The following is a 26,842-nucleotide window of genomic DNA, read 5'->3' as shown; positions in this document are numbered from 1 at the left end:
GTGATGCTCTCCAATGCTTTTCTGAGGTTTACAAGTAATTGGCTTTCTTATCAAAGACAAGCAATTAGCTGGTAATTGTTTAACTGTGGGTTAAACTCTGCTGCATTATTTCCATTCATCTTCCCCCTCTTGAGTAGTCTTTCAAATTTAGTTACAAAGCTGTGTGCTCTGCTGAGTGATTGAAGCTGTTTGGGTCACTTTTTGTTCCTGATAAAACATATAAATATTATGTCCCCTTCCTCACACTGTAAGAGTACTGTATGATCCTGACCTAATGGATTTATTAAATCTTTGTTTCAAACGTTTGGTTTTTTTACAAACCCATTTTTTTTCAGTATTCAAGCTTGGAGATTAATCAGTCTCCTTACTCACACCTCAAATTGCTTCTCCCCCGATTGAAAAAACACAGGTTGTTATCCTCCCTGGGTTGTAGATAAGTTCAACTAATTAAAAAAAAAAACAAAAAACACGAACAAAAACTACTTTCAAATGAACTATAAAATAGCTTTCTCTCTGCATTATCTGATCCTGTACCTGTCACTCGCTGTGCACTGTTGGACCAATTGCTTGGACCAAGTTTAGAGTTAATACCAAAGCAAATCCAGAGTTGAGATTTAAGAGTAATGAGTCTGTTTTGCCTCAAAATGAGGCAGGAATCCACAATATTTTTTCTCATTATTTTCAAATTTCTTCCAATTTAATTTCACATACCAAGCACTTTACTCACTTGTGTAGATCATTAAAAAGAAAAGAAAAAAACCACCATCATCTTGACGTCCACATACTTTGTCACAATGCAGGTGTGTTTTTTAATTATAATTTCCAATTCAGTACCAGGATTAGTCCAAATAATTTAATTATTCTTCCAACTGCTTTACCAAAACACACAGAGGATAGACTTTATTTCAAAATATAAACAGAGGGGAAGTGAAAAACACAATCCAATCTAAAAATCAATTAAAACTCCAAACACTTTTTTTGCTGAAACATCAACTTGCATCTTTTGTTAGAAGAGCCATCTGGAGCAACTGCTATGCCCCACAGTAGAGTAAGCACATCCCAAAAGTGCTAGGTCTCACCATGTCGCCCAGGACAGCTGGAAGGAAAGCACATGGGATTCAGCACATTTTCACAGAGATCTGGCACACAGCATCAGCACACTCACTCAGGAACATGTTTAAGAAAAATTAAAAAAGCTAGATGGTGTTGCTAGAAAGCTTATTTGATGGCAACTTCAATCCATTCCAGGTCTCATGACAATACAGTAAATTATTCCTGGAGGCAAACAGAATGCAGTTATCTCCAGCATCTCTTGCGGGGAGGGAGGCAGAACTGGATTACCATGGACTGACAAAAAAGGGTTTTTACAGTAGGGTCTGCACAGCCAGACAAGATGGCTAATCTTTACAGCAGCAAGGTTCAAGCAGTTCCGTCCACTAATTAACGCCAAAGAACAATGGGACACTAACATAAGAGCAGTCAGGGCCATCTGGTAATTCCAAATCTCTTCTCTTGTGCACTCAAGAAGATCACTTGATTTCGAAAAATCTGTTTAGTTCTACTTAGAGGTTTTTTTTTTGTGGGGTGAGGTCATTGCTTATTTATGCTGTCTTCCCAAGTTCAATTTTCTTCTGGATGGCACGTGCTGAGTGATAGATCAAGGAGTCAATGAATCCTGCAACTAGAAGGAAAAAACAGATGGATCAAGCCAGACATGCTTCAAAGAGAGAGCAACTCCCAGGGAAAGAAAACACAAATGCTTCTGTCAGTGGAAAGGAATTCCAGCTCCACCAGACAGAAAACAGCTGCTGTTGCTCAGAAGAATAAGGTCCTCATCTCATCAGGACAGACAGAGGTAATCATGCTTCTCCAGAAAAAGATCTCTCTTGCAGAAGTAAAAATGAGACAGGCTGAGTCACTTGTGTTTACTGATGAGTGAGAAGAGTTTCGAGAGGAAGCTGATGCCGACAGCTCTATGCCATGTCATTGCCCTGACCCAGCTTGCCAACGGCATGTTTCCCATTTCTCACTCATTTCACAGTAACCTTAAAAATATGCTGCTCTACTCGATGCTGCCCTTGACGGGTGCCTTTTATTGGAGACTGCAATGTTTACCCACCAAGGACAAAAAGCAAAACAAACTGATGCCTTCAGATTTTTCTGCAGTATTTTTCCCAAATCTCTCCAGCACTGAAGGAGCCTATTAATTCACCGCTTGTTTGGGACCACAGAAAAGCTCAGAATGGGTCTACTGCACCACAAAACCCAGACAACCCTGCATCCATCAAGGTGGCTTGCACAGGACAGGAACCCTGAGCTCCTGTCAGGGAGGGAACACAGGGTGCCTGTGAGCAAAGGTATTTTCAATGCCTTTACGAAGCTTCATGTTCTTTTTTGTTTTATTCAACACCTCAATCTAAGGAATAAGTAAGCAATTACTTGTCCCTACACAGACATTTCAATATTATATAAAGAGTAGCAGCTAAAATGGGAACCGAGTCTTCTGTTTATTTCTGTAGAATAAGGAATTATTGGCCTTACTATCTGGTCTTTGAGTAATGCTTCAGATGACTGTCTTTTGTGGTTGTTTTGCCCTGAAATTATATCTACCTGTGGAATCAATTTGATGCTGTAACACAAAAACTGTTACGCAGCTGATTTAATCTGTCCTCTAGAATACAGAGTCTGAACATGGTGTATGGCAGCAAACACTATGAACTGGCTATCAAACCTAATCAGTGCTGGAGGGCACTTGCATTTGTCATAAAAACAATTTTTTAAAGCCTTTCTCCAAGTCAGCCATAGAAATGAACACAAATGATCAAATTTGTTAGAGACAGAAATCCTGTTTAACAGTATCAGCTTAACTGAGCATTGTGACATCTCAGGTGATGGGAAAACCTTGCAGATAAAGGTATTACGTGATATAGGTATGTGATACAGGTGTTACGTGATATAGTAGCTGGCTTCTGAGGTCCAGTAAGATCTGCTGAGCAGATCTCCAGGCTGGCCCTTCACAGCCACGTGAACATCTCTGACTGTGTTTCAGAGCACCCTGGGTTATTAGCTGGAGTACAAGGCTGGACCAAGGCTGGTCTCTGTCACACATGTGAGCAGATACTGATTAGCTATTCCAGAAGTCAGCACTGAGAACGAAGTCCAGACACTCAAATAGCTCTGCAGGAACAGACTCTCCTTACAGGACCCCATCTGGCTGTGAGGGCTCCTTTTAGTCCCTGCAGACCACTCACTGAAGCTCCTATGTCTGGGAACACAGTCTGAGACCTCTGAGATGGCTAGGCCCATGGCAACCTGGGTTCACAGATTTTACTGGCTTTGGTTCCACATGAAAGCAACTATCTGTCTACAGACCCAAGCTGGCCAAGGAAAACAGTACAGATGCATTCATACAGTATGTGAAATACCACATTATTTGAAAACAAAATGTCCTGTAGAGCATCAGAATGAAATATTATGATAGGTCTACATCATAATGAAATGAAATATTTCATCAAATGAAATATTATAATAGGTCTACATCACCTGCAGTGCTATTTACAATCTGATGCCACTCCCATGGGTCTGCAAAACATGCTATATACCCCTCCTGAAGGCTGAAATCATCTCTCCCCAAACAGGGATTTATCACCAGCCATGAACACTTTAGAAAGAGTAAGATGGCAAATGTTTACACTTTAAAAAGAAAAAAAGATCAAAAGGTGCAATACCTGTAAATATGCCTCCAACAATGGCACAAACTCCCGTGAGAAAGTGTGTAAAGGACCTAGAATGAGGAAAACAATTTGAACAACCACCATGAGCTCAGATACCAGTATGTCAGATAAGTAACAACTAATAAAAACTAATTAATTATCATAATGTTCATCATACCACATAAGTATGCATTATATAAATATTAATAGCTGACAATTAACATATTTAACAATTAAATAACCCCTATTGGCTACAGAATGGAGCTTGTCACTGATACTTTTACTAAGCAGCATTGAGTAGCATTAGAGTAGTGCACTCTAGTGAGTTCAATGCTAACACTAGGAGGCAAGTACTGAATTTATAAGCCTAAAGGACAGAATTTTAGTCCCTAAGATTTTATCCATTCCTATGCAGACAGAATGCACAGGAGGCTGCTGTAACACAAAAATTAGATCCCTAAGTACATGTAAATACATTTTTAAGTATAGACATTGGCTGTCCCTCATTATGATCCTGAAAGATCGGACAGCTACAACCCCTTCCATTCTCCTACATGCATGTGATTAACAGAGGATCCGGAAAGAAGAAGGACGTTTCACACTGACAAAAACATGCAGAAAAGCTCTAGCAAATGCAGAGTGAGTAAGCAGGAGGGATCAGCTTGGGTGCTGCTGTAAGTGTTGGTAAGATGGGTATGCTATATAAATCTAGTCTTCCCATTAAAAAAGACTTTGAAGAAATTAGTCTGGACCAAGAACCATTATGTCAGACTTCTCTTTGCTGCACCAATTTCCTCTGTTTTGATACTGGATTAAAACGCTTCAGGTGGTATCAGAAAAACCCCAATCCCTTTCAGATGTTCACACAAAGAGAAAGGGCACCTGGGAGTGCCTCTTCCTCTCCACTGACTGGGAAGGGGCTTAGATGGCTTTCAGGCGTTTGCACTGTTGTGTCTAAGTGAGGATAGAGTCTTAAGCTATGCAAAATGACAAAAAGCAATGGAGGGTGATGAAATAGATTGAAATGTCTCTTACCTGTGTTTCTCTGTCAGCTTCACCATCATGGGCGAAAGTTCATATAGCACAAATACACCAGGCAGACCCTGGTCTCCCAGTAGCCCATTGGCTATCTTCTCATGTCGTGTAACTGAAAACTGGTTAGTCCTTACCACCTAGCAGGAAACAAACACAGCAAATGTTTTGTTAATAAGGAATAGGAAAGGCTACTAAAACATGACTTCAGTGAACCGTATCAGTGTAGCCCTGCCCACTCACTTGTGGGGGGCCTGACAGCGCTTACAAAGCGTCATAAAAAAGCACCATCGGGATCAAGTCTATTTTTCCCTATCAGTTAAAGCCCCAGCTAGCCCGAGGAATGAGTGATGCATCAGTCCCCAGGTCGGACTGTTTTGGTCTCTGCTGGCAAGTAATGGCACAAGCTGTTCCTCTCAACCTCAACCCCAAGTCCACGTCATCTTCCACCAAAATGTAGTCCACCTAAGCATGCTTCAGGAGACAGCATCAATATGAGAAAACCATATATATGCAAGAGTGAGAAAAATGGAAATAATACATAAAGGCAGGAGAGTGCCAGGGCTGCAGAAGGACACAGATTGCCCATCTTTACATAAATGAAGATCACCCTGCAGCATTCTTCTGCACCCTGCCATTCTTCTACATGTTCACACCAGTCCCATTCTTAGAGCAAATCAATTGGGTTTCTGTAAAATGACATTATGTTCTATCATCCCTAATAAGCTATCTGACACAAATTACAATCCAAGCTGAGAAAGATACTATCCAGTTTCTTCACCAAATTCCACATTTCAGGGTTCCAAGTACTGAATATATAACACAGCCCTTGGTATACATCTGGCAGCACACTTGGATCCATAATTACTGTAAGTATAAGCATCATGGTCTGCATGGATTCCTCTCCTGGTGACTAATAAAAAGCAATTCTTTTGACAGGAGAAGTCCTTTGAAAACTGAACAACAGCTCTACAGTAGTGTGCGAGATCGCATCAAGAGAAACAAAAGCCATGGCATACTGGGAGGTGGCCCTAAGAACAGGGCTCTGATTAACTATCCTTTGTACTTCAGAAATTTCAATCATCCACAAAAACTGCAGAAGCATCCTGAACCCAAGCAGAATGAGCTTCAAACATGGTTTGAAGGTTCTCCCAATATCACATTATAGCAAGTAACTTCCATTCAACTTCCAGGAAAGAACAGATGGGTCTTTTTGTCTTTTCTAGGCAGGGGACTGAAGAAAGAGTGGTCCACATAAGGATTTATCCCATGAGAACCAAGTCTCGCAAACAGTTTCAATCTTTAGGGCAGATGAAGAAATACAAACTATGTCTACCTTTCAATGGATTCTCTCAGACTGCTCTGCCCACACTGCTCTAGGATGGCTTCGCTTGAAGGTCTGCATTGTACCTACTGTGGCTGTGTGGCTCCTCAGATTTGTGGTTCCTACGCAGCCTCTGACATAAGTAATAATCTGCCAGTGATTTACATTCTGGAGCGCCTAAAGCAAACATGAAGGTTGCGTGGATGTGCAGTAGTATGTTGTTCTGATAGCAAGGATACGTGGTACCTGCCCGAGAGTGGGATGAGTTTGGGTGAAGAGCCCGAGGTGGTAAGGGTTCCCAGTGTTGTGGGTTTGCACAGCGTTATAAAACTGCATAGGACAAGGGAGTCAAAATCTGGTGCAGTTTCATCCACAGGTAGATCAGTCCTTATGCTGAACAAGCCCCAGAACTGCACTTGGGTTTCACTTGGTTTGGTGTTAAAGGGAAGCTGGGCACGGACTACCCATGCAACATAGAAGATACAGAACCAAAACCTGGGAGACAGCTAGGGAGCTAAGCCGTCTTGTACGTGAATGTTCACAGAGCTACTGGGGCATATGGCACCTGTCTTTTCCTCACAGGCTTAGGTAAGTACACTGGGTAGCACTGGCAGTGAAGTCTGCACAACAGTCAAGCTGCTGCCTCTACTGGTGTTTTCTTTGCAAAAGAAACATAACAGCTTACATCATTCTGCTGCCCTAAGACTATTGGGGCCCAAATAATGATAACTGCCAGGTTTGGTTTGGTTTGGTTTTTAAAAAGAGGTTCTCTGGAGATCCCCTACAGAATGATGATGGCAACCCACGTGAATGCTTCCAAATGAATGAAAGAAATCACAGTTCTTTCTGCTCCCTCAGGCTGGCTTCAGAGGAGAGCATAAGTTTGTTTGTGCTCTCAGGATCTTCATCTCACCCTGGTATCTCCTTGGTAATTTGTTTATCCTACCTGTCCCAAAAGAAGGGCATATTCTGAAAGCAGGGCTGGAAGTCTAGCCACACTCTTTTGGAGGCTAAACAAGTTTTTAAATTGGAGACAAGCTGATCTTGGGTTACTCTCCAAAGAACATTTTTAATATCTATCTGCTGCTTTGACTTCTCCTGAGCATGCACTATGAGGGATTCATGAGGGAATACGATGAAAGTGGCATGGTCACTTTGATCTAGGTGGGATGGAAGACACTGAATTCTGCTTCATCACTGCTGTAACATTACAGATAACATTACACCATAGAAATTGTTATTCTTGCTGGGGTGGTGATCTGAAGAAAGTCAAACAGATTGTGTTGCTTCCACCAGAGGTCAGATATGGTCAGCGTCAGAATATGAGGAGAAAGTCTGAAGGCTTTCACTTGCCAAAGCAATAGGGAAAAAAGGTACTTACTTCACCATCTACTTTCATATACACCGTGGGGACCACTTTGACAAAATACTGAAACATCATGGAAGCTATAAGCAAAGACAGAGAGACACAATTAATAACCAGTGAAGAGCTGGAAAGCTTAACTGACACGTGCAGAAAGACGTTCTATTGCAAGTTGAACAAAACCAGTTTGTGTCTACCGAACAACAGCTACTGGAGGTTGTCAAGGACAGTAAAGTTAATGCCTGACACGAGTTTTCCTTTTGCCAAAGTAAATATTGTTCCTGTACCAACCAAACCCAAAACTTGGTTTTGGCCTTGACTAAATGGAAAACTTTCTAACAAACCAGTTTTCTTGCTATAGTTTCACCAGTACAACTTCCTGAAAATTCTTATTCTAGCACATGAAAACCTTTATATTTAACAGCATAGCCCTAAGAAAACATACTCAACTCTAAATGAGAATCCTCTATTAATGTCAATTAACGCTATAGTTTACTCCTGTAGAAGCATGGGTTTCATCGTATCAGGAGATGAAAAGGAAGATCTAGATCAGTGAAGAAAAAAAAAAAACAGGAGGAGAACTCCTCCTGCTGCCTCAGACCAGCCTGTCCCTTCAGTTCTCTTATGGATAATGGGAGGCAGGAGTCACTTTGAAAACCTGTTTTCTGTGAAATTCCCTACAGGAGAAGATTATTCATCCATTTTTACAGCAGAAGTCATTCTCATATACAAGATCTTTAGCTAGTCTGCAGTAAACATAAATTTGACCTGCAATCTACTTCTCCCACTTCTTTTCCAGACCACATCTTCAGTCCTAATTCCTCAAAAATGTGCCAACTGGTTCTCCAAGGCCCAGGATGGAAAGCTGCAGCCTAAAGAGAGAATTTTACCAGCCAGCTACGGGCCCCCCTCTCAGAAAAACTACGGCATCACAATCGTATTAGGCATTATCACACCTTTTCATTTTTCTGTATTTTATTTTAAGCACCATCCTTTGATTTGGGTACAAGAATTAAAATCAATGGTGGAAAATTTAAAAGAGCAGATTCAGGTAAGATTAACAATCCTACCACCACCTCAAAGCAAACAACTTCTCTCTCCAAGCTTTATTAGCGCAAACTTTGCAGACTTCAGCGGATCTAAAAAAATGACTAATCTCTGCAGTGGCATATAAAGCAGTACGGTCAGGATCTTTCACAGAAAATGCACACAAGCAGGCTTGTGTGAATAATCCAAGATTAGAGTTTGAGCAGCAGCAGCATGAGGACAGAATTGCCTTTCCTTCTCAAGCCAGCAAACTGGAGCTATCTAGAAAAGATCAGCTATATTTCAACTTCACTGCAGCTGTTCAGCTGTTACTGTTGGGTAGACCAAGGTCAGGCAGACACCATGACTCTCCAGCAACTATCAATTAGGCCTTTTTTTCTCTCTCCTGCATCTTCTGGTTACCTCCTACTGTGCACAGTAGCCAGACAGGGCTCTCCCGGAACTACACCTGATGCAGGCGTTTAATAATGATGTGCTGTACCTGCTGTTGTGCATCCACGAACACTGAAAAGACAGATCTTTCTGAAAGATCACAGAATGAAAACACGTTGGCACATTTGTTCCAGATGAATGGAGGCAGCTCTTCCAGAAAGAGCACAACGTGGAGGAGTCCACGTTCTATGCAACGTTGTCAGGGTTCTTGTGAAAGACTGGGAACTTTGCTCCTGTTCTCTTCTAACACTTATTAATATGGACACTTAAAAAGAGATTTCTCTCAGCAGGCTTTTACCTTGCTGTGCAGCAACGTCCGTCCCGTCCAGAGGGTTCACAATGCCTGGATAATCCCTTCCAAATGAGAGATGCTTGATGTAGTGCGTCATATTGATCTGAAACAGAAATGCTAATAACTCAGAACAACTGCACAGCATCCAAGGGGCAATGTAAGGGGCCTAAAGTTAATTATTTGTATATTTTTCTGAGTGTGGTTCTGGAACAGAGACAGGTCTTCCCTTACTCTGCGCATCCTAACAGTATACTCCAAATCACTTGCTCTTCTTTTTTATTAATGGGAGATTCCAAGATGTGGAATGTCTCCTCTTCCTGCTGGAAATTCCCAGATCCTGCTGCTTCTCCCTCCCATCTACAGAGCAGGCTCTCCCACCCGCTCCTCTCCCTGCCATAGAACCACACTGTCAGCACCTTGGTGGCATAGGTACAGGTATCATCTGCTTTCCTTCCAGCACAAGGCAAACTCCAACAGATCCAGAAGCAGTTGTGAAAATGTCAACCTTAGAAAATTGGGAAGCACAGATTAATGAGCAAGGCACTCTCCAGAAGAGGGGAACAGGCTTGCCAAGCAACACACAGATGTCCCAGAACATACTTCAGAGCTTTGTGTGAAAGCAGGTCCCAGGCTCTGCCCAGAGCCATAAAGCCAAATCTGGCCAGGATCAGTACACTAGGATCTCAATGTGGCAAAGGGAGGGAAATCCAGAAGGAAAATAGACCAAGAGAACCAGAACACTGTCTTGGGAACACTTACATTATCAAGTCCGAAGCTCTGCAGATCGTGAACTGTAATAGAAACATAGTTTAACAATATAGTTCGGACTGCAATAATGAGCCTATCTACTTACCTTATGCTAGCTTATAAGGGAGCTCCTCTCATTTCCATTGCGATCTAAAATGGCAAGAAAATCACCTCGGTTTCTCTCTTGCTTCCAGTAGGGCATGTGATAGATAAAACTGCTACAATTCCCCTCCTGACATAGACTAGCCACTGCTACAGTGAAGGAAAGTAACTTTAACTTGGGGTTACTTCAGATCAGGTATTTCAGTCCTCACCTGAACGTATTCTTAATCTAGGGCAAAAACAAGATCCCAGGGGCAAGCAAGGAAAACTTCACTGTTATCTCAGTCACCACCTGATATGCATAACTCATCTAACTAGCGTAAAACACAGATACACAGCAGATCTAAACTAACAACTGAGCAGAGCACATGCCTTAATATCATGTGCAAGTGACCTCAAGAAACCATTATCATCTTAGCATCTCTCAGTGCTCTGTCTATCAGCCCTGTTACTGGCTGCCTGGAGTACACACAGGGACAGGAAAAGACTTGGCAGGGCCGGCCTGAGAAGGGTATTTGCAAACCACTGGTGGGGCCAAGGTAAACTCTCACCAGTGCTAGGATTTGGGCAATTTGGCCTGCCCCCCTCTGCCCTTCCTGCATGCAGCAATATGACAACAGCAGCACCATGCACCTCCAGGAGGGATCTGGCAAAGATACAGGCAACGGGATATCTTTCAGTTGGCTATTTAAATGACTTAAGGCAGTGCCAGAAGCATCAGCCACAGGATGAAAATACAACTTGCAACTCAGTTTCAGTATCGCTCCTACCAGGTTTATCCAAAGGCACACAGTCATCTTAAAGTAGCCAGAGGCTGTGGCGCATTTTAACAGGTAAGTTCACATGCTTAGGGAGCCAGACCTCACCTTTCTTTCAGCTGTCACCTCAGCCAAGAAAAACACACTTCAAAAATCACAGGCTGTTATTTGAGGAGCTGATGGACTCAGATCACCAAGGGCTGCTGTTAACCAAGATTAGGAATGCTGCTTCCTTGAAGGGTTTCTGATATACAGCCTAGCTCAAGACAAGCTGCAAACCTAAAAAACTGATTGGAACTAGCCTCCCCTTTAAAACATTTATTTCACATGAGTGTGCTGTGAACTAATTTTTTTTTCCATTAACATCTTTCAGTAAACCACCAGAAGCTTTACTTGTATCCCTATAAACCCCTTATATACCCAAAGAGATATACATGCAAAACAGAGAATGCACAGAAAAGGAAATGCTAAGCCTAAGCTATACGCCTTCAAACACTCTGATCTAGGGAGAGGCCCTTGCATTTCAAAGTTAAAATGTTCAATGCTCAGAAACTAAGGCTGCAGTCACTGCAGTTAAGGCAATGGTTCTGCATTACAAAGACCTCAGAGCTGCACTGGCTTCAGATATTCCTGTGGCTGTCTCTGACAAGCATGCAGACCTATCACTGCCACTAGCACAGTGGTTTGTGTGCCTGTGCTGGCAACTGGATCAAAGAACTTATTTGGCTTTAAAAAAGAAACTCCCACTAAAAATTTGGAAATAAATTTGAAATGGTGGGCAGGGAAAGGAAAGAAGGGAGAAGCGGCCTTGGGATTATGCTATGCCGTTTTTCTTAACAGTTACCAGCAACACTCTGTTTCATGCTGCAGTATTATTTGCACTTAAGGCAAGAGTTAAGTGGCTTAGCTGTCAGTGAAGTGTCAAGTCCCACTGCCTTTTGTGCAGACACCAGCAGGCTAACCTTCAGTTAATAACAAAGTGCTACAGAGATCCCAGCTCTGGTGGATCTGCATCTAAACTGGACCTACTGCCAAAGGAATAAAACAGTCTTTGTCCCCCCATCTTTCTGTTGATGGCTCCTTCCTGTTCCACCCCCCTTTTGGTCATGAGCCACGTCAGAGAACGTAACAGGCCAAAATTTAAGTATTGCTTTATGTGAGCCTGTTCTTCCAGCCAGAGCCACTCCAGAGTAAGGTTAATCATGTCAGCTTTAACGCTTGGGTAGTCACATTCGTTAGCCTCTGAAGTGGGAGCTGAGTACTAGTAAGGCTGACAAATCTTACAGTAATAGCGCAGTACCAGAGAAATTCAACGGCAGCACTTGACATTACCTAACCTGTTATACTAGGTTTACATTGCACCTGACCAATTTTAACAGGTATGGCTATCCAAAACAAAATTTCCGCACAGTGCTCTGCCATGCCTTCCACAGATAAAACACCAATTAATTAGTTTTTATAAAACTCCTCTCCAATAAATGATATACAACTCTGTGAAAGCATGCTATTTATATGTTCAATTTCTAAAACAATGTTCCACCAGACCACAGGTTGGTTTATCTCTGATCAGTGAGGATTATGCTAAGTATGTATGTATGTATGTACGTACGTACTCTAGGTTGCAGATAAATGTGTAGCTAGCTATAGCTTGCTTAACATAAAACAACAGGCTGTTTAGCTTGCTTAGAGAAGAAACTGAGTGTAAAAGGAACTAGGCCTTAAGCCTCATTGTTTTAAGACTATTTGCTTTATTGCTTTAAGACTATTCATATTAGACATATAACTAATGATTGGATATTGGTTTAGATATGATTAATAGAATGCAGGTGCATATAAAACAATATCTATGAGCTGCATAATTGTTCTATGAGACTCCCTCTTCATGGCTGGCTTAGAATCCAGTCAAGCTGAATCAACAGAGGAAGGATCATACATCTTAGACCTAAGACATGGAAGTAAGTGATTAACTTTAGAATAAGATAAATTAATAAAATAACCTGAGTAGTTTCTTTAGAAATTCATAGGTACCTTTGAAGCGTAAGAAGATAAGTGATGATGGTGACCAGAGACTTTCTGCCTGTGACCACCAATCTCAGAAGAACCAAGACATGAGAATGGAGAATGGATGAGATAAGATGATGAATGATAACGATATGAGAACAGAGAATCGGCTGGAAAATTACAGAGACTTTGGATTGGGACAATGGGTGGCAAAAGGGTATATAAGATTTGGAAACTTTTGGAAGTGCGCCATTCACTGCGGTGGTGGCCCAACTCTGAGTTGTTAATAAAGCAAACCTAGAGAAACCCATGGTTGAAAATTCTTTAACAATGAGGAAACGAAACAGAAGATCTTAAGAGACTGTCAGCTAGGACCAGAGACTGTTATTTCTGAAGAAACATGAACACATTCCTTCCTTTCCGTAACTGCAGCTAAGTGCCTAGCTAGGTAAAATCAAGAGACCTGTAAAACATCTTAAGTTTGTCAAGAAGTCTGCCTGGTTTTATATAACCTAGTTTTCTTCACTGTTTTAGTAATACCATTTTAAGAACTGCTAAGACTTTGCCCCATCTTGCATTTCTGACCTGAACAACCACAAAGCCTCCCTGGACTCCAAAATTCAGTCCTTTACCTGTAAAACAGCACTTACTGCCACTCAGGACTCTGTCAATAAACACACGAAGACTGCAATAAACCCAAGACACGGCTACCCAAACACATTGCTCCAAGGTGAGCTAGGACACCAATTCTCAAACTGGGGATTAATTTTCTGGAGGAAAATATCTTACAGAAGGAGCACAGCAGCAGGAAGATGATGAGTGGCATAAGGATGCATCATGAAAAGGTGATTGAGGCAGGGAGTAACACAGAAAATGTTGCAGCAAGGGGAGGGAGCGAGCAAAGCTGAGAGCCTGAGCCCTCTACCAGATGTTACCGAGTCAAAACATCACATCTCAACCTGTAATCACCATGATTAGGGTAAGAATTAGAGACGGAGGCAACAAAGGCAACCTTGTGGCTGGTGTCTACTACAGGCCACCCAATCAAGGGGAGCCTACTGACAAAGCCTTCTTACTCCCGCTACAGGAGGCATCATGCTCGCAGGCTCTCGTCCTGCTGGGGGACTTCAACCACCTCGACATCTGCAGGAAAAGTAGCACGGCGAGCTGTAGGCAATCCAAGAGACTCCCGGAGTGCACTGAGGGTAACTTCTTAAGCCAGGTAACAGACAGCCCTACCAGAGATGTGATACTGGACCTGTTGGTCACCGACACAAGTGAGCTAATCGGCAACATCAAGACTGGAGCCAGCCTGGGCTGCAGTGGTCATGCACTGGTGGAGTTCACAGTCCTGAGGGATATGGGTCAGGAGAAGAGTAAAGTCAGGACCCCGAATTTTAGGAAAGCAAAATTCCAGGTCTTCAATTAGTCTATAGGACCCCCTGGGAAACTGCCCTCAGGGTCAAGGGAGCAGAACAGAGCTGGCTGATCTTTAAGGACGCTTTCCATAAAGCGCAAGAGCTCTCAATCCCCAGGTGGAAGAAATCAGGAAAGGAAGGCAAGAGACCGGCATGGATGAGTCGAGACCTGCTGCTCAAACTGAAGGGCAAGAAGGAAATGCACCGGCAGTGGAATCAGGGACAGGTATCCTAGGAAAGTATAGGGACGCTGCCCAGTTGTGTAGGGATGGACAGGACCAGGAAGGCCAAGGCGTGGCTGGAACTGAACTTGGCATGGGATGCAAAGAATAGTAAGAAGGGCTTCTACAGGTATGTCAGTCCGAAAAGGAAGGTCAAAGAAAGCATACCCCCTGATGAGCAAGACTGGCAAACTGGTAACAAGGGACAACAAGAAGGCTGAGGTACTCAACAACTTTTTTTGCCTCAGTCTTCACTAGCAACCTCTCTTCCCACACCTCTCCAGTGGATGGACCACAAGATGGAGACTAGGGGAGCAAAGGCCCTCCCACTGTAAGAAAAGATCAGGTTCGTGACCACCTGAGGAACCTAAACATACACATGTCCACGGGACTTGTGAAGATGCATCCCAGAGTCCTAAGGGAATTGGCTGATGTAGTTGCCAAGCCACTCTCCATACTTGAAAAATCACAGCAGTCAGGTGAAGTCCCTGGTGAATGGAAAAAGGGAAACACAATACCCATTTTTAAAAAGGGTAGAAAGGAGGACCCTGGGAACTACCAACTGGTCAGCCTCACCCCGTGCCTGGGAAGATCATGGAACAGATCCTCCTAGAAGCTATGCTAAGGCACATGTTGGACAGGGAGGTGATTCGAGAGAGCTAGCATAGCTTCACCAAGGGCAAGTCCTGCCTGACCAACCTAGTGGCCTTCTAGGATGGAATGATTACACCAGTGGACAAGGGAAGACCTACAAATGTTGTCTGTCTGGACTTCTGTAAGGCCTTCGACATGGTCCCCCACAACATCCTTCTCTCTAAATTGGAGAGATATGGATTTGAAGGGTGAACTGTTGGATGGATGAGGAATTGGTTGGATGGTCTCATCCAGAGGGTAGTGGTCAACGGCTCAATGTCCAGATGGAGACTGGTGACAAGCGGCGTCCCTCAGGGGTCTGTACTGAGACCAATACTGTTTAATATCTTCACCAATGACATCGACAGTGGGATCCAGTGCACCCTTAGCAAGTTTGCAGATGACACCAAGCCGAGCGGTGCAGTTGACAGGCCTGAGGGATGGGATGCCATCCAGAGAGACCTGGACACACTCAAGAAGTGGCCCCACGTGAACCTCATGAGATTCAACAAAGCCAAGTGCAAGGTCCTGCACCTGGGTCGGGGCAACCCCCACTATCAATACAGGCTGCAGGATGAAGGGATTGAGACCAGCCCTGCAGAGAAGGGCTTGGTGGTACTAGTGGGTGAAAACCCAGCAATGTGCACTCGCAGCCCAGAAAGCCAACCGTATCCCAGGCGGCATCAAATGAAGCATGGCCTGCAGGTCGAGGGAAGTGATTCTGCCCCTCTACTCCACTCTGGTGAGACCCCACCTGCAGCATTGCATCCAGCTCTGGGGTCCTCAGTACAAGACAGACATGGACCTGTTGGAGCAGGTCCAGAGGAGGGCCACAAAAATGATCAGAGGGATGGAACACCTCCTGCTCTGAGGAAAGGCTGAGAGAGTTGGGGTTGTTCAGCCTGGAGAAGAGAAGGCTCTGGGGAGACCTTATCACGGCCTTTCAGTACTTAAAGGGGGCTTATAAGAAAGATGGGGACAAACGTTTTAGCAGGGCCTGTTGTAACAGAACACGGTGTAATGGTTTTAAACTAAAAGAAGGTAGATTCAGACCAAATAAAAGGAAGAAACTTTTTACGATGATGGTGGTGAAACCCTGGAACAGGTTGCCCAGAGAGGTGGTAGAAGCCCCATCCCTGGAAACATTCAAGGTTAGGTTGGATGGGGCTCTGAGCAACCTGATCTAGTTGAAGATGCCCCTGCTCATCGCAAGGGAATTTGGACTAGATGACCTTTAAAGGTCTCCTCCAACCCAAACCATTCTATGATTCTGTACAGTGCCACTATTATTCTGGCCACTGTGTACTTGTATATATACACTTGAGGAAGTCCTTTACAACTTAAATTTTACTCTAAAAGTTCTGAATTGCTTTAAAATTCACCTGAGGTATTCTCCAAAATATCCCTTCAAGAGATACTGATATTCAAGTCCTGGACTTAACACTTTACTTGAGGTTGGTTTACAGCAGAGCAGCAAAGTTTTGTAGAACAAGTGAGACTAAGATTGCCCAGAAACATTCTCCTCCAAGTTCTGCCACACCCATGTGGCAGCACCTCCAGAAAACACTCTTCTATTTGCTCATGATGGTTCTAAACCTCTGTAACAAAACTTCAAAAATGTCCTCCACACTGAAGCAGTGTTCTTGTTATTATGGACAGCAATCCAAAGATATTCAAAGAAAACTGTAAGATACACTTGGAAGCTAAAAGGTAACAATAAGCAGGAAAAGAAAATACTTTACCATGTACATGAGACTGTTGGAAACTTTTTCCTGGTGCAAAGTGGAAATTTCCAGCTACCTGCAAGAGATAGTAATCTTTCATTAAAAGGTCTGAATCTATATAAATCAAGCAGTTGTTTAAAAAAAAAATCTAAAAATCCAAACAACAGTACAAGATATACAGCAAGTAACTCATTTTCATAGGTGACAATATCAGCAGATACTATCCTAAGAGGTATGAATTTCCCCTCTTCCTCACAGGCAGTCAGGTAGAAAGCCATAATTACATACTGATGTTGATATTAACTGTTCTATGCACATTACTTTAGTGGACATAAAAATGGGAAGGAGGAGGAATTAAGTCTACTGGGAGGGAACTGAATGCTGCTGCAGGAAATACAAAAAGCTATCATACAAAAAGGAGTGGAGAAAGTAACTGAGAGGGAGAGTAAGCAGGGTAAGAAAACCCTTAATACAACAAACCACAGTGATCCTACATATACATCCATGAAAATAAGCTGCATACAAAAATAATGCACTAAACCTAAAAAAAACCAACCCCAAAACCAACCAAAAAAACCCCCACAACAAAAAAAACCCCAAAACAAACACCACACTACCCCCCCAGTAAAAAAAAAAACACAAAAAAGAAAAGACAAAGGTTGTTAAAATTTCATCCTAGAATCTGAAAGGGATATGGATATTAGGTGGTAATCTTCCCTGACACTTACTAGCAATCATACACACTCCACGCCACTGTGCCACCCTCCCCCCCCCCCGAAAATCTGAATGTGCCAAGCTCACGTGCTACTTGGGTGTCTGCAAACCATGTGTTAACTGCAGACCCGATGAGGGGGAGATGTGCAAAATTCCACGTGCATAACAACAGCTCCCAGAAATTTCCCCAGTGACACCCACCCTTGGACCCTTGCTACCTCCAGCATTCCCCTTTGAATCTTTCCTGCTCATCACACTTTGTGATAGAGCGTCCCATAATGGTTCCGTACCCATGATGACACTCAAATCACAATGTCTGGCTTTGTGAGTAAAAGGTTTAATTTCCAGAAATAAAGAATGTGGTCTCCAAGAAGAGTACACAAAGGTGTAAAAAAAAAAAAAACAACAAAAAAAAACCCCAGAAGAGTTTGAATTAAAATAAAAAATTAGCTTGGTCCTGACTTCTAGAATGTACTTGGGTACATAACCTGCATGTCCAAGTGTTCTGGGTTTGGTAACCCATCAAATGACAGGGTAGTTACATAGTTACATGGTATATCTCATGCTACACTTTCATACATCAGCTGCAAAAACCACCTCTCTGAGTGTTTACAGTTTTGACAACCAACTCCAATAGCCTTGCTTCCACTGTTTTTCTAAGGAAGATAACATTTCACTCCCTCCAGCACCTCTGCTGGCAAGCTGTTGGTTACTGTTATCTCCAGCATCCACTGGTGGTCTCTGTTTTAAGATTAGAAGGGCAGGAGGGACACTCTAACCTCAATGAAGCTACCTCTCCTCCTCCAGCAACCTCGACAAAAAGACTCACTAGCTAGACAGTAGAAAAAGCTAAGCTTCTCCAGCTGGCATGCTTCCTACCAGCCCACACAACAAAACAGAGAATTAACCCCTTCCCACCACTCTTCCTGACTCTCCTACTGAACCCCTTTACGGGCACAAGCACCTGGCTGAGCCCAGTTATTACATTACAGTCCTGTGAACACCTAAAGCTGGAAAAGGAGAGGAACTGACTCTGCCTTTCCACAGTCATCACCATCATGCAGCAGGTTCACAGCAAACCCCATCTCTCACCTTGTTGACCTCTAGGAAACCATACACTTGGCAGCCCTCGTTCTTCTGCTCTTGCATTTTCTGGCTAAACCCTTCCCTCTTGCATTGCTCTATGCTGTCCGGGTTCTTGAAGGCCCAGCCTCGCCGTCTGTATGCTTCTCTGACATCGTCACAAGTATTACAACACCTGCAAAAGGTCAAGCACCATCTTACCATCTTTTTCACTATAATGAGATGCTCCAGCTCAGGACTTGCATCCTTAGTGGATTTTTCTTCAACAAAGCAATAAAGCAAACATCAGGGACTGAACCCTGAAAGGTGGCCTCATGCTCCTGAAGGAGCTCAAGCTTCTTGATGTACTTTTTGAGGTTTTGGCATGAGGATGCAAGCTTTTTTAATGCAGTGCTTGAGTCTGAAGAGGGCTTTGCCTGTCCACTTAGACAGCCAGGTCACTCCTGGGCAAAGAAATCTGCTACAAAAACGACATCAGTGTCCCACAGCTCTGAGCAGTTTGGAATTTCCCCGTGTGAACAAAGCACCTGCCTGTTTCTATTCCTCCTTTCCTCTCTTTTTAGGGCAAGACTATCAACAGTGGAGGGAGGGTTAATGGCAAACTTTCTTCATTACTTTTCTACCTCTGGATAACATCTTGGTCCCTGGAAGAAACAGTTTTCTTTCTTGGTTCCATGTTTTGCTGGACCAAAGAAAAAGCTGAAGCCTGGAATCATGAATCCCTCAAGATGGAAACACCTCTGCGGAAGGATGCAACTTGAGAGATGGGACAAACCAAGTTACTACAGAGACAATAATAGCGAGGGATAGTCCAGAACCTATGGACTACCACCGATCCATTCTTACAGGAATTTGCAGGTAGGAGGAATGAGAAACACCAAATGACACCCATTGTTTGTGTGAGTGATAAATGCCTGGTCTTTGCTCCTGTAAGGATGCAAAGCCTGCAGCAGAAGTGAGAAGGCAAAGCCATAACCAGGTTTCATTCCAAGACAGCTCTCGTAACGGCGAAATAATTTACACAGCTCCCCTCTGGACACCAAATAACCCCAGAAAAGATTCTGTTTGATGAGATACAACCTTTGTGCTACTGCAAAGGTAGTGCAATTTGCGCTGCCCTTAAACAGGCACGTGGACAAACTAGACAACCTAACTCTGCATGTTCTTAACAATTATGAGCGCAGCTTCCAAAGGCATAGCAAAACCACAAGGGTTCTCATCATTCTCTGAACACGGGCCCAGGAGGATTTCATTGCACAGACCTTCATAGACATTTTGAAAACAACCACGCATGCAACATAACTGTGTTACTTCAAGTGCTAAGAAGATACAAAAAGGTGTAAAGGTTACCGAATGTCCTCCGACTCTGCCCCGTAACAGCTCTCGCAGCGATCCGCATCCAAAGAATTTGGATCAAATGCTTTTTCTTCTTCTTTCCCCAGCTCTAAGACAAAAGAGGATTCAAAGCGATGAGGCATGTCTAGAAACACTATCTTGTACTCTTGTTCCGTTCTGCACATAATAACTGTTGTACACATGAACGCAACGTTTCTGTGTTGGAAGCTGTGCGTCCTGTACCCCAAACCCACCTGAAAAGCTATGTGTAGAGCCTGTTGAGGTGTGAATTAAGACCAAGAAGCAGAGTGGCATTTGTCATCTCAAGAACACCCTCCATAGAAAGAACTGGCTATCTCTAAGTCTTGCTGGAGCGCTGATCAGATGTTACTTGCCTAAAGGCTTTATTAAAACATTGTCTACCTCAGATAATGTCGCACAGTAAATGGCAACAATTGTAACAGGACCTGTTACACAAACAACATTTTAAATAGCAGTCAACTGCAGTCAACGCATAATCCTGTCCCAAGACATGTAGGGAACACCGTTATACATTGCTGTGAAAGATCAGAGTAAGAGTCTCCCAAGTGGAAAATCAGCACCCAGTCCTCCAAGATGACAATGCTGACAAGGCACACACGTTAATCCCTGCTCACTGGCAGTCTCCAAGGAATTTCTACCTTCTTCATGACTTAACAATTCTGACAATGTCTGTGCCACATTGTGTGTTGAATGTGCAGCCACAGTACAGCTGGGGCACGAACTCATGGAATTTCATGGTCTTACACGCAGAAGGCTGAACAGGGACAAAAACACTGGCTCTTACAATAAGAGGCCCCCTCAAAACCAGTCTGTTTCAACGCACAAACCCTGAAGGACAGGACCAAGTCTCTTGCGTTACAAAAGCCCTCTAAGGCTCACTATCCAGGCACTGCTGCACTACCCTCTATAAGCCTTGAAAAGGTGGCTCCTTGGATCGCTAATGCTGGGGAAGGGGATAAGGTACATATACAGACACTGCTGAGGGGATAAAACGTTACCAGGGCCCTGTTTGTTGAGACTGGGAGGTATAACAGGCAGACGGAAGTGAGTATTAAACATGTCTGTATTTTGTACTAGCCACAGAAAAAAGAGATTTTAATTGGAAAGTATGAAATATGCATGAAAATCAGTCATTAGCCTTATTTCTTTAATCACATACTTTATGGCAATTACCCTCAAGAAAATAAGAACTTTTAGGAAAACACCCCCATTAGTAAACAACTGTGTGAGACTTACTTTCTAAAGCTTGCAACATTCAAAGTAGCTGAAAGCACACTTAAGAATTCATTGTTCAAAAAGTGGTATGGCTTTTAATCTCGTAATTACACTCCAATACAGCATCAGGAAGCATAGAGCTAAACAATCGCTACACTTTGTCAAAGCCATGATTCCCACCACTTCAACAAGAACACCTGCACGATGCATGGAGTCTTTCAAGACACAGCAACCAGTAACAGCTTTTTAAAAATAGTCAGTAGCTGCCTGTTGAGTTGTCTCAGAGAGATAAATCCAGAGGTAATGCACACAGTTTGGATACCACAAAGAAACTGCAGTACATAAAACTCTACATGCAGGGTTTCTTGCCGTTAACACGGTCCTCAACTTGCATGCAGATAAGATACATGAAATTGGATAACTCTGTCCACATTAAAAGGCAGGAAATGATAAGAACTACCAATAAAGAATTCAGTCATTCCTTGTCATTCAATGGAAAGGAGTAAGACAACAACCAAGCACAGAATGCAACCTACCACAGAAATCATTCAGCTATTAACTATTTTAATGTAACTATGATTAGGAAAAGCCTCCAGACACTACTCCATGAAATTTGGGTATGCTTTACTAAATTTAAGGTCAATACTGCTATAGCTGCCATTTAAATAACTGACTGAAGTCAGTATCACTAATAGAAACTGATAATCGTAGAGTTTAATGAAGATGGCTGGATACTTCTGATCTAACCTGCAACACGGGTGATGGAAACCAAACTAGACGCGTACTCCTTCCAGACAGCAGAAGAAATTGCTTGTTGTGTGCAATGCATCTGATCTCTTTTGAAATGCCTTTTCTAGGTGAGACCGTTTGCTTCTTATGAGTTTCTCTCCCTCTCCCTTGATTATACAAGGAGTCAGAGCAACCGGTTCAGACAGAGTAATGCCAACGGAGACTGGCAATACAAGTAAGGCAGGAGGCCTACATGTGTTAACAGAGAATTAGATACAGAAAAGCTGGTTTTGTCCCCAGGCATTACGTTTGTAACACCACAATCTCTGAACACAGAAAGGCTGCTAAGCGAAACAGCAGTAAAAGCACTATCACCACATTCCCGTGACAACAGCAGAAACTCTCATACCTACCAATTGTTCAGCTCTTGGCTTAGTTTAGCCTTGCAACTTCAAGAACAGAAAAGTTCAATCTGAGTGATACAAATCAACAAATTCAGTTCATGCTGACATGTAGAACTACACCATCTCCCAGAAAAAGTAATAACGAGCTCGTGTTTTGGAAAGGAAAAGTCAGGACAGTATTACCATTAGATTGCAACACTTTGCCAGAATCTTTTCTGGTTTGTATCGAAGCACAACAATGAGTCATAACACATAACAAATGTAAAGGAGAGGTTTAGGTAGCCAAGGACCACTTACTACAACCTGTAACCGATAAACCAACTAAAATATATTTATCTAGGTAGGCATTAACACACACAAAGTAAATGTAGTAAGGTGCAAGCTTGGGCTTAAGGGTCGAGTCCCTGGAGCCTTCCCTGGAGACAGGCTCTTTCCTCTAACCAGGTTGTCCCATTTGCCAGCCCACTGTGATTTAAAGATACAACCAAAGCCAAGTTTTGCCAGAACAGCTGCTTGATTCCTAGTTGTAAAAGACCATTCACCCAGCAGCTTTATTCCTGAAATGCATCTGTGAGTCCTTGACGGAATTTCAGAGGGACTAGGCAAAGATTTGCCTTGCAAAAGTACCAAGTATAAGAGCAGTTCACCTGAATCTGTCAGTTTAACAGATCTGCGTGCTATAAACTCTTCAAAAATTTGTGGTGTTTAAATGTTCTTCAGCTGTCACTTGTTCCTATGAATCTCAAAACCAGGCATAGAGTGATGGAAAGACTACAAGAGCATCCATCCAAGAAAGGCAGAATAGCACCTTACCGTGTCTCTCGGCCTCCGGAGTCACACGATTGCCAGCTTTATCCAAACGTTGTTTAAACAGATTGTGCTCTACATCCAGCTGCTGCTCTCCTGCTACATCCATGGCATCGATGCTCAAATCTGAAATCAGTAAGCAAGGAAAGTAGTCTATAAACACACATTTGTTATGGCCTGTGGCAGGCTGAGGAAGCATTCAGCCAGTGAAAACACAGACTCTTTCAGCGAGGGTGGTAAGAATGTGCCAAAGTGGAAGAGCGTGTATGGCTGGGGCCAAGTGATGTATAGGGAATAAAACACACGTTGCAGCACCCTGAACAACCGTACCAAATACGGGGTTGGGTTTGATGTACCAGAAGGACTGTTTCCAACTGCCCCAGAAAGCATTACCCTGAAAGGTAATACACTTAAGGCAAAAAAAAAAAAACACCAAAACCAAACCCCTCAAAGCCCATAACCATTTTCAGAAGTACAGGAGTTAAGCTTCAAATTGGTTGAAAGCTGCCTCCTACCTCTCTCTACCTCCTCACCCTTCCCCCTTCACCATCAGCACATTTCCTCGTGACCCCTTTTCACAAAGAAGATTGAGAAGGTCTGTGGTCTTGGCCTGGTATCAAAGCACCATGATGCACTTGCTGGCTACATGCTCTCTTACAAGACTGACAGCTTCTCTGCACAAAACAGCAGGGGCTTCCAGCCTCTCTGGCCTTCCCGTGCCCTTTTAAATGTGAGGAAGGCAAAGACTAATAATATCATTGGTGGTCAGAAGGAAGTCAGACTCACTGTGTTTAAAGCCCAATGCATTACCCAAAGGAATTACTGCAACAGAACAAGAGGCAGGGAAGATTAGCGCACAGTCAGATAACGTGCACAGCAGTGGTAAGCAGTAAGACTTGCAAAATTTTCCATCACTTCACCCTGCAGCTTTGTTTTGAATTTAGTTAAAAGGTAATCCGACTATTAACGCTCACTCTGATTTTAAAAATTTGGGAGAAAGGTTATCACGTGGCGTTGGTGTTACAGTCAGAATTGAAGTACAAAAACCACGGAAAAGTTGCACCTCGCCAAGTAACTTCCCAAGGAGACTCTAAAGTGTTTCAACAACAGTACAGTCAAATCTTGACCCCCAAGTGAACACCAAACACTGTGCCAGCTTTTTCAGTATTACCAAGCTCTCTGACAAAAGTACCACACCGTACAGAAATGTAAGGGGGTTTGTACCTTAGCCTCACATATCATCTCGAAAACTAATACAGCCTGCCTGGAAATGCTGGTTTGAGTGCCCAGCGGGCCTGGCTGGAATCACTGTGTAACCACCAGGGATCACCAATTCTTCCCTGTCTGTGGCCCAAGCAGCAGTGCAGCACTCAGAAGCACTGGGCACACCGAGCCTGTCAGGCCCTCGGCAAGTATGAAAATTATGCCCAACATTCAGAAGGCTGACTCACAAGCACAAGGCATATGTGGAAAAATAACATCGAGATTGATCTTCAGTTTATCTCCCCTTGATTTGTCAACGTACAATTCCGGATGAACCTAGGAACAAAGGAAAAACAGAGTCCTGTTTCACTTGGAAGGCAATCAAAAGGCCGCTTTCCCTCGGGTGATTTTTAAGAGGTGGGATTCAAGAGACACCTGAGCTGCTGCCTCCCACCGCAGCCAAGCGCTTGCCATTTCTAACGCTTTCTTTTAAGAAAGGTAGTAACTTGGGAATCTTAGAACCTGGGGTGGGGACGGGGGCTCCCGCGCTTCCTTGCTTTCCTTTGCATGGCCTGCTCGTAGGCGGCAGAGGCAGCGAGAAGAGCCTTTGAGACGCTCTCCTGCCACCGCGGTACAGGAAGCCACAAGCCACCCTTGGCGCCAAGCGGCTTTCGGGCGAGGGCAGCCCGCTCCCGGCCTCAAGGCCACCAGCTCGGAGAAAGAAAAAAACCCCACGCAGATCTGCGGCGGGTGAAGCTGCCGCGTGGGCAGCCCGCAGGAGGCGGCGGAGGAGGAGGCGGCGGAGGAGGCGGCGGCTCGGCGGGGGTGCGGGGGCACGGCAGGCCGCCCCGGGCCGCAGGGCCGCCCCGGCCAGAAGCAGCACCGCAGGGCCGGGCCCCCGCCGCCGCCACTGCTACTCACCTCCTTGGTGAGGTAGTACTGCAGCTCCGAGAAGAAAAGCAGCACCATGATGAGCCCGCTGACAACCGTCACTGCCGGGGAGACGAGAACCGCCGTCAGCCCCGCCGGTCCCGCCTCAGCCCGCCCGCCGCCGGCCCGCAAGGCCCCCCCGCCGGCCGCCGCCCCACGGCGAGGCCCGGGCCCGCCCGCCGGCCCCCGGCCGCCCTCACCCCGCCCGCTCACCCAGCGCGCCCCCGCACGTCTTGACCCGAAAGTCCTCCAGGGTCTTGGGGAAGGCATCGAACCGCTTCAGCCGCCACAGCGAGTCCATGGCGCCGCGCGGCCCGGAACCAAACCCGCCTTCCGGCGCCGGGCCGGCACCGCCCCGCCACCGGCCCGCCGGGCAGCGCGGCCCGAAGCCGGCCGAGGAGGGGCTGGGGCTCCCGGGCTCCTCCGGGGCGGGAAGGTCCTCGCTGCCGCCTCGCCCTCTTCTGACCCTCCCTGCCAACGGCCCCCGGGCCTCTCGAGGCCACCCGAGAGACGCTGACTGTGCCGAGATGGGTTAGCTGGGAAGGGCTTGAGACCAAGGCGGAGCTGCTGGCAGAGAGCAGTTTTCACTCAGTTGCACCTCCTCCCCATCCCATCCCATCCCATCCCATCCCATCCCATCCCATCCCATCCCATCCCATCCCATCCCATCCCCTGCCTCCAGCTTGGCAAGGGCTGGCGTTTGTGACCCCCGCCCTCCCTTCGGAGAACAACCGAGCTGTCCCTCAGGCTGGCTGTCGCAGCAACAAAGCTGAAAGCAAATCACCTCGGGAGAGGACCGGCGCTCCTTGTGCCAAAGCACGGAAGGAAAAAGGAAGGAAAAGACGGAAAAAGGGAGGAAAGGGAGGAAAAAACCGCCGCGCTCTCGCCCCACCTCCCATCCCTGGCCTGCGCCCTTCACCCCTTCCTCTTGCTCCCACCTCCGGGTTTCCCTCTCTCGGCCCAGGGAAGAGCCCTTCCAAACTCAAGAGGTTACATCATACAGCAGCTCGGAACAGCTTACTTATACTCTCTTTTTCACTTGCACAAGCTTTGCCTAAGCCCCAGGCTTGCCTAGCCCTTGCTTCTTCCCACTAAAAAAGTGCAGTCCTGCAAAATCTCTTTGATAAAAAAAAATTTTAAACATCGCTGGCACTAGGCAATGCTTGCGAACGTAAACAGAACCAATACACCCCCGTTGGAAAAGGGCAGTCCTGCAAAATCTCTTTTATTAAAAAAAATAATTTTTAAAATCCGTGTCGCTAGGAAATGCTTCCCAACGCAAACAGAACAGATGTACCCCCATTTCCCACAGCAAAACATAAGACGTTTCCGGGAAGGGCACCAGGCCGGCACGCCGGGATGCTGCAGCTGCTCCTCTACAGGAAAAGAAGGTTCAGAGAGGCTGACCCAGCTTCCGAGCCTCTGCTTCCAGAACAGCAGCTTTGGGCTCCCTGACCACAGCTGCTAAGGAGCGAGACAGCTCTTGGTGAAGGTCTGACAGCTCCTGGCTGGTCTTGGCACAGCACTCGATATAGTCCTGCTTGTATTTTCGTTCTTCTGCCAGCTGCGTCTG

The 26,842-nt window shown here is 44.7% G+C and overlaps 1 protein-coding gene across 4 annotated transcripts; it reads right to left on the bottom strand.

Annotated features, from left to right (window-relative positions):
• Positions 1-782: 782 nt before the first annotated feature.
• ERGIC3 (ERGIC and golgi 3) lies at positions 783-25,635 on the bottom strand. Of its 4 annotated transcripts, XR_012654409.1 has the most exons (14): positions 25,483-25,633; positions 25,261-25,331; positions 24,588-24,675; positions 23,143-23,262; positions 19,955-20,048; positions 18,614-18,779; positions 16,826-16,883; positions 9,963-9,994; positions 9,210-9,306; positions 7,451-7,515; positions 4,749-4,885; positions 3,729-3,784; positions 1,470-1,681; positions 783-1,096 (listed from the first exon to the last, which is right to left on the bottom strand). XR_012654409.1 is itself a non-coding variant. In XM_075057498.1 (13 exons), exons 1-13 carry the CDS (start codon positions 25,568-25,570, stop codon positions 1,032-1,034), a joined length of 1,137 nt encoding a protein of 378 aa, XP_074913599.1. In that variant the 5' UTR covers positions 25,571-25,635; the 3' UTR covers positions 783-1,031. The 4 variants fall into 4 exon arrangements, 3 of the variants coding, with proteins under 3 accessions (XP_074913599.1, XP_074913584.1, XP_074913609.1); XM_075057498.1 differs by lacking the exon at positions 1,470-1,681 and having other exon boundaries at positions 25,483-25,635; XM_075057483.1 differs by having other exon boundaries at positions 783-1,681.
• Between the last annotated feature and the right edge of the window lie 1,207 nt (positions 25,636-26,842).

The sequence above is a fragment of the Buteo buteo genome, chromosome 2, assembly GCF_964188355.1.
Source record: "Buteo buteo chromosome 2, bButBut1.hap1.1, whole genome shotgun sequence".
Classification (NCBI taxonomy): domain Eukaryota; kingdom Metazoa; phylum Chordata; class Aves; order Accipitriformes; family Accipitridae; genus Buteo; species Buteo buteo.
Note: the sequence above shows the minus strand (reverse complement) of the source record. Positions and strands in the feature narration are given on the sequence as shown.

What these genes read in the sequence shown, in the direction of transcription:
- ERGIC3 (XM_075057483.1), bottom strand. Translation starts at nt 25,570, where the DNA reads ATGGACTCGCTGTGGCGGCTGAAGCGGTTCGATGCCTTCCCCAAGACC. An exon ending in TCCACATATGCCTTGTGCTT is followed by an intron (nt 23,263 to 24,587) that starts GTGAGTCAGCCT and finishes TACTGATTTCAG; the next exon opens with ATTTGAGCATCGATGCCATG. An exon ending in TCCGGAGGCCGAGAGACACG is followed by an intron (nt 20,049 to 23,142) that starts GTAAGGTGCTAT and finishes CTTTTGTCTTAG; the next exon opens with AGCTGGGGAAAGAAGAAGAA.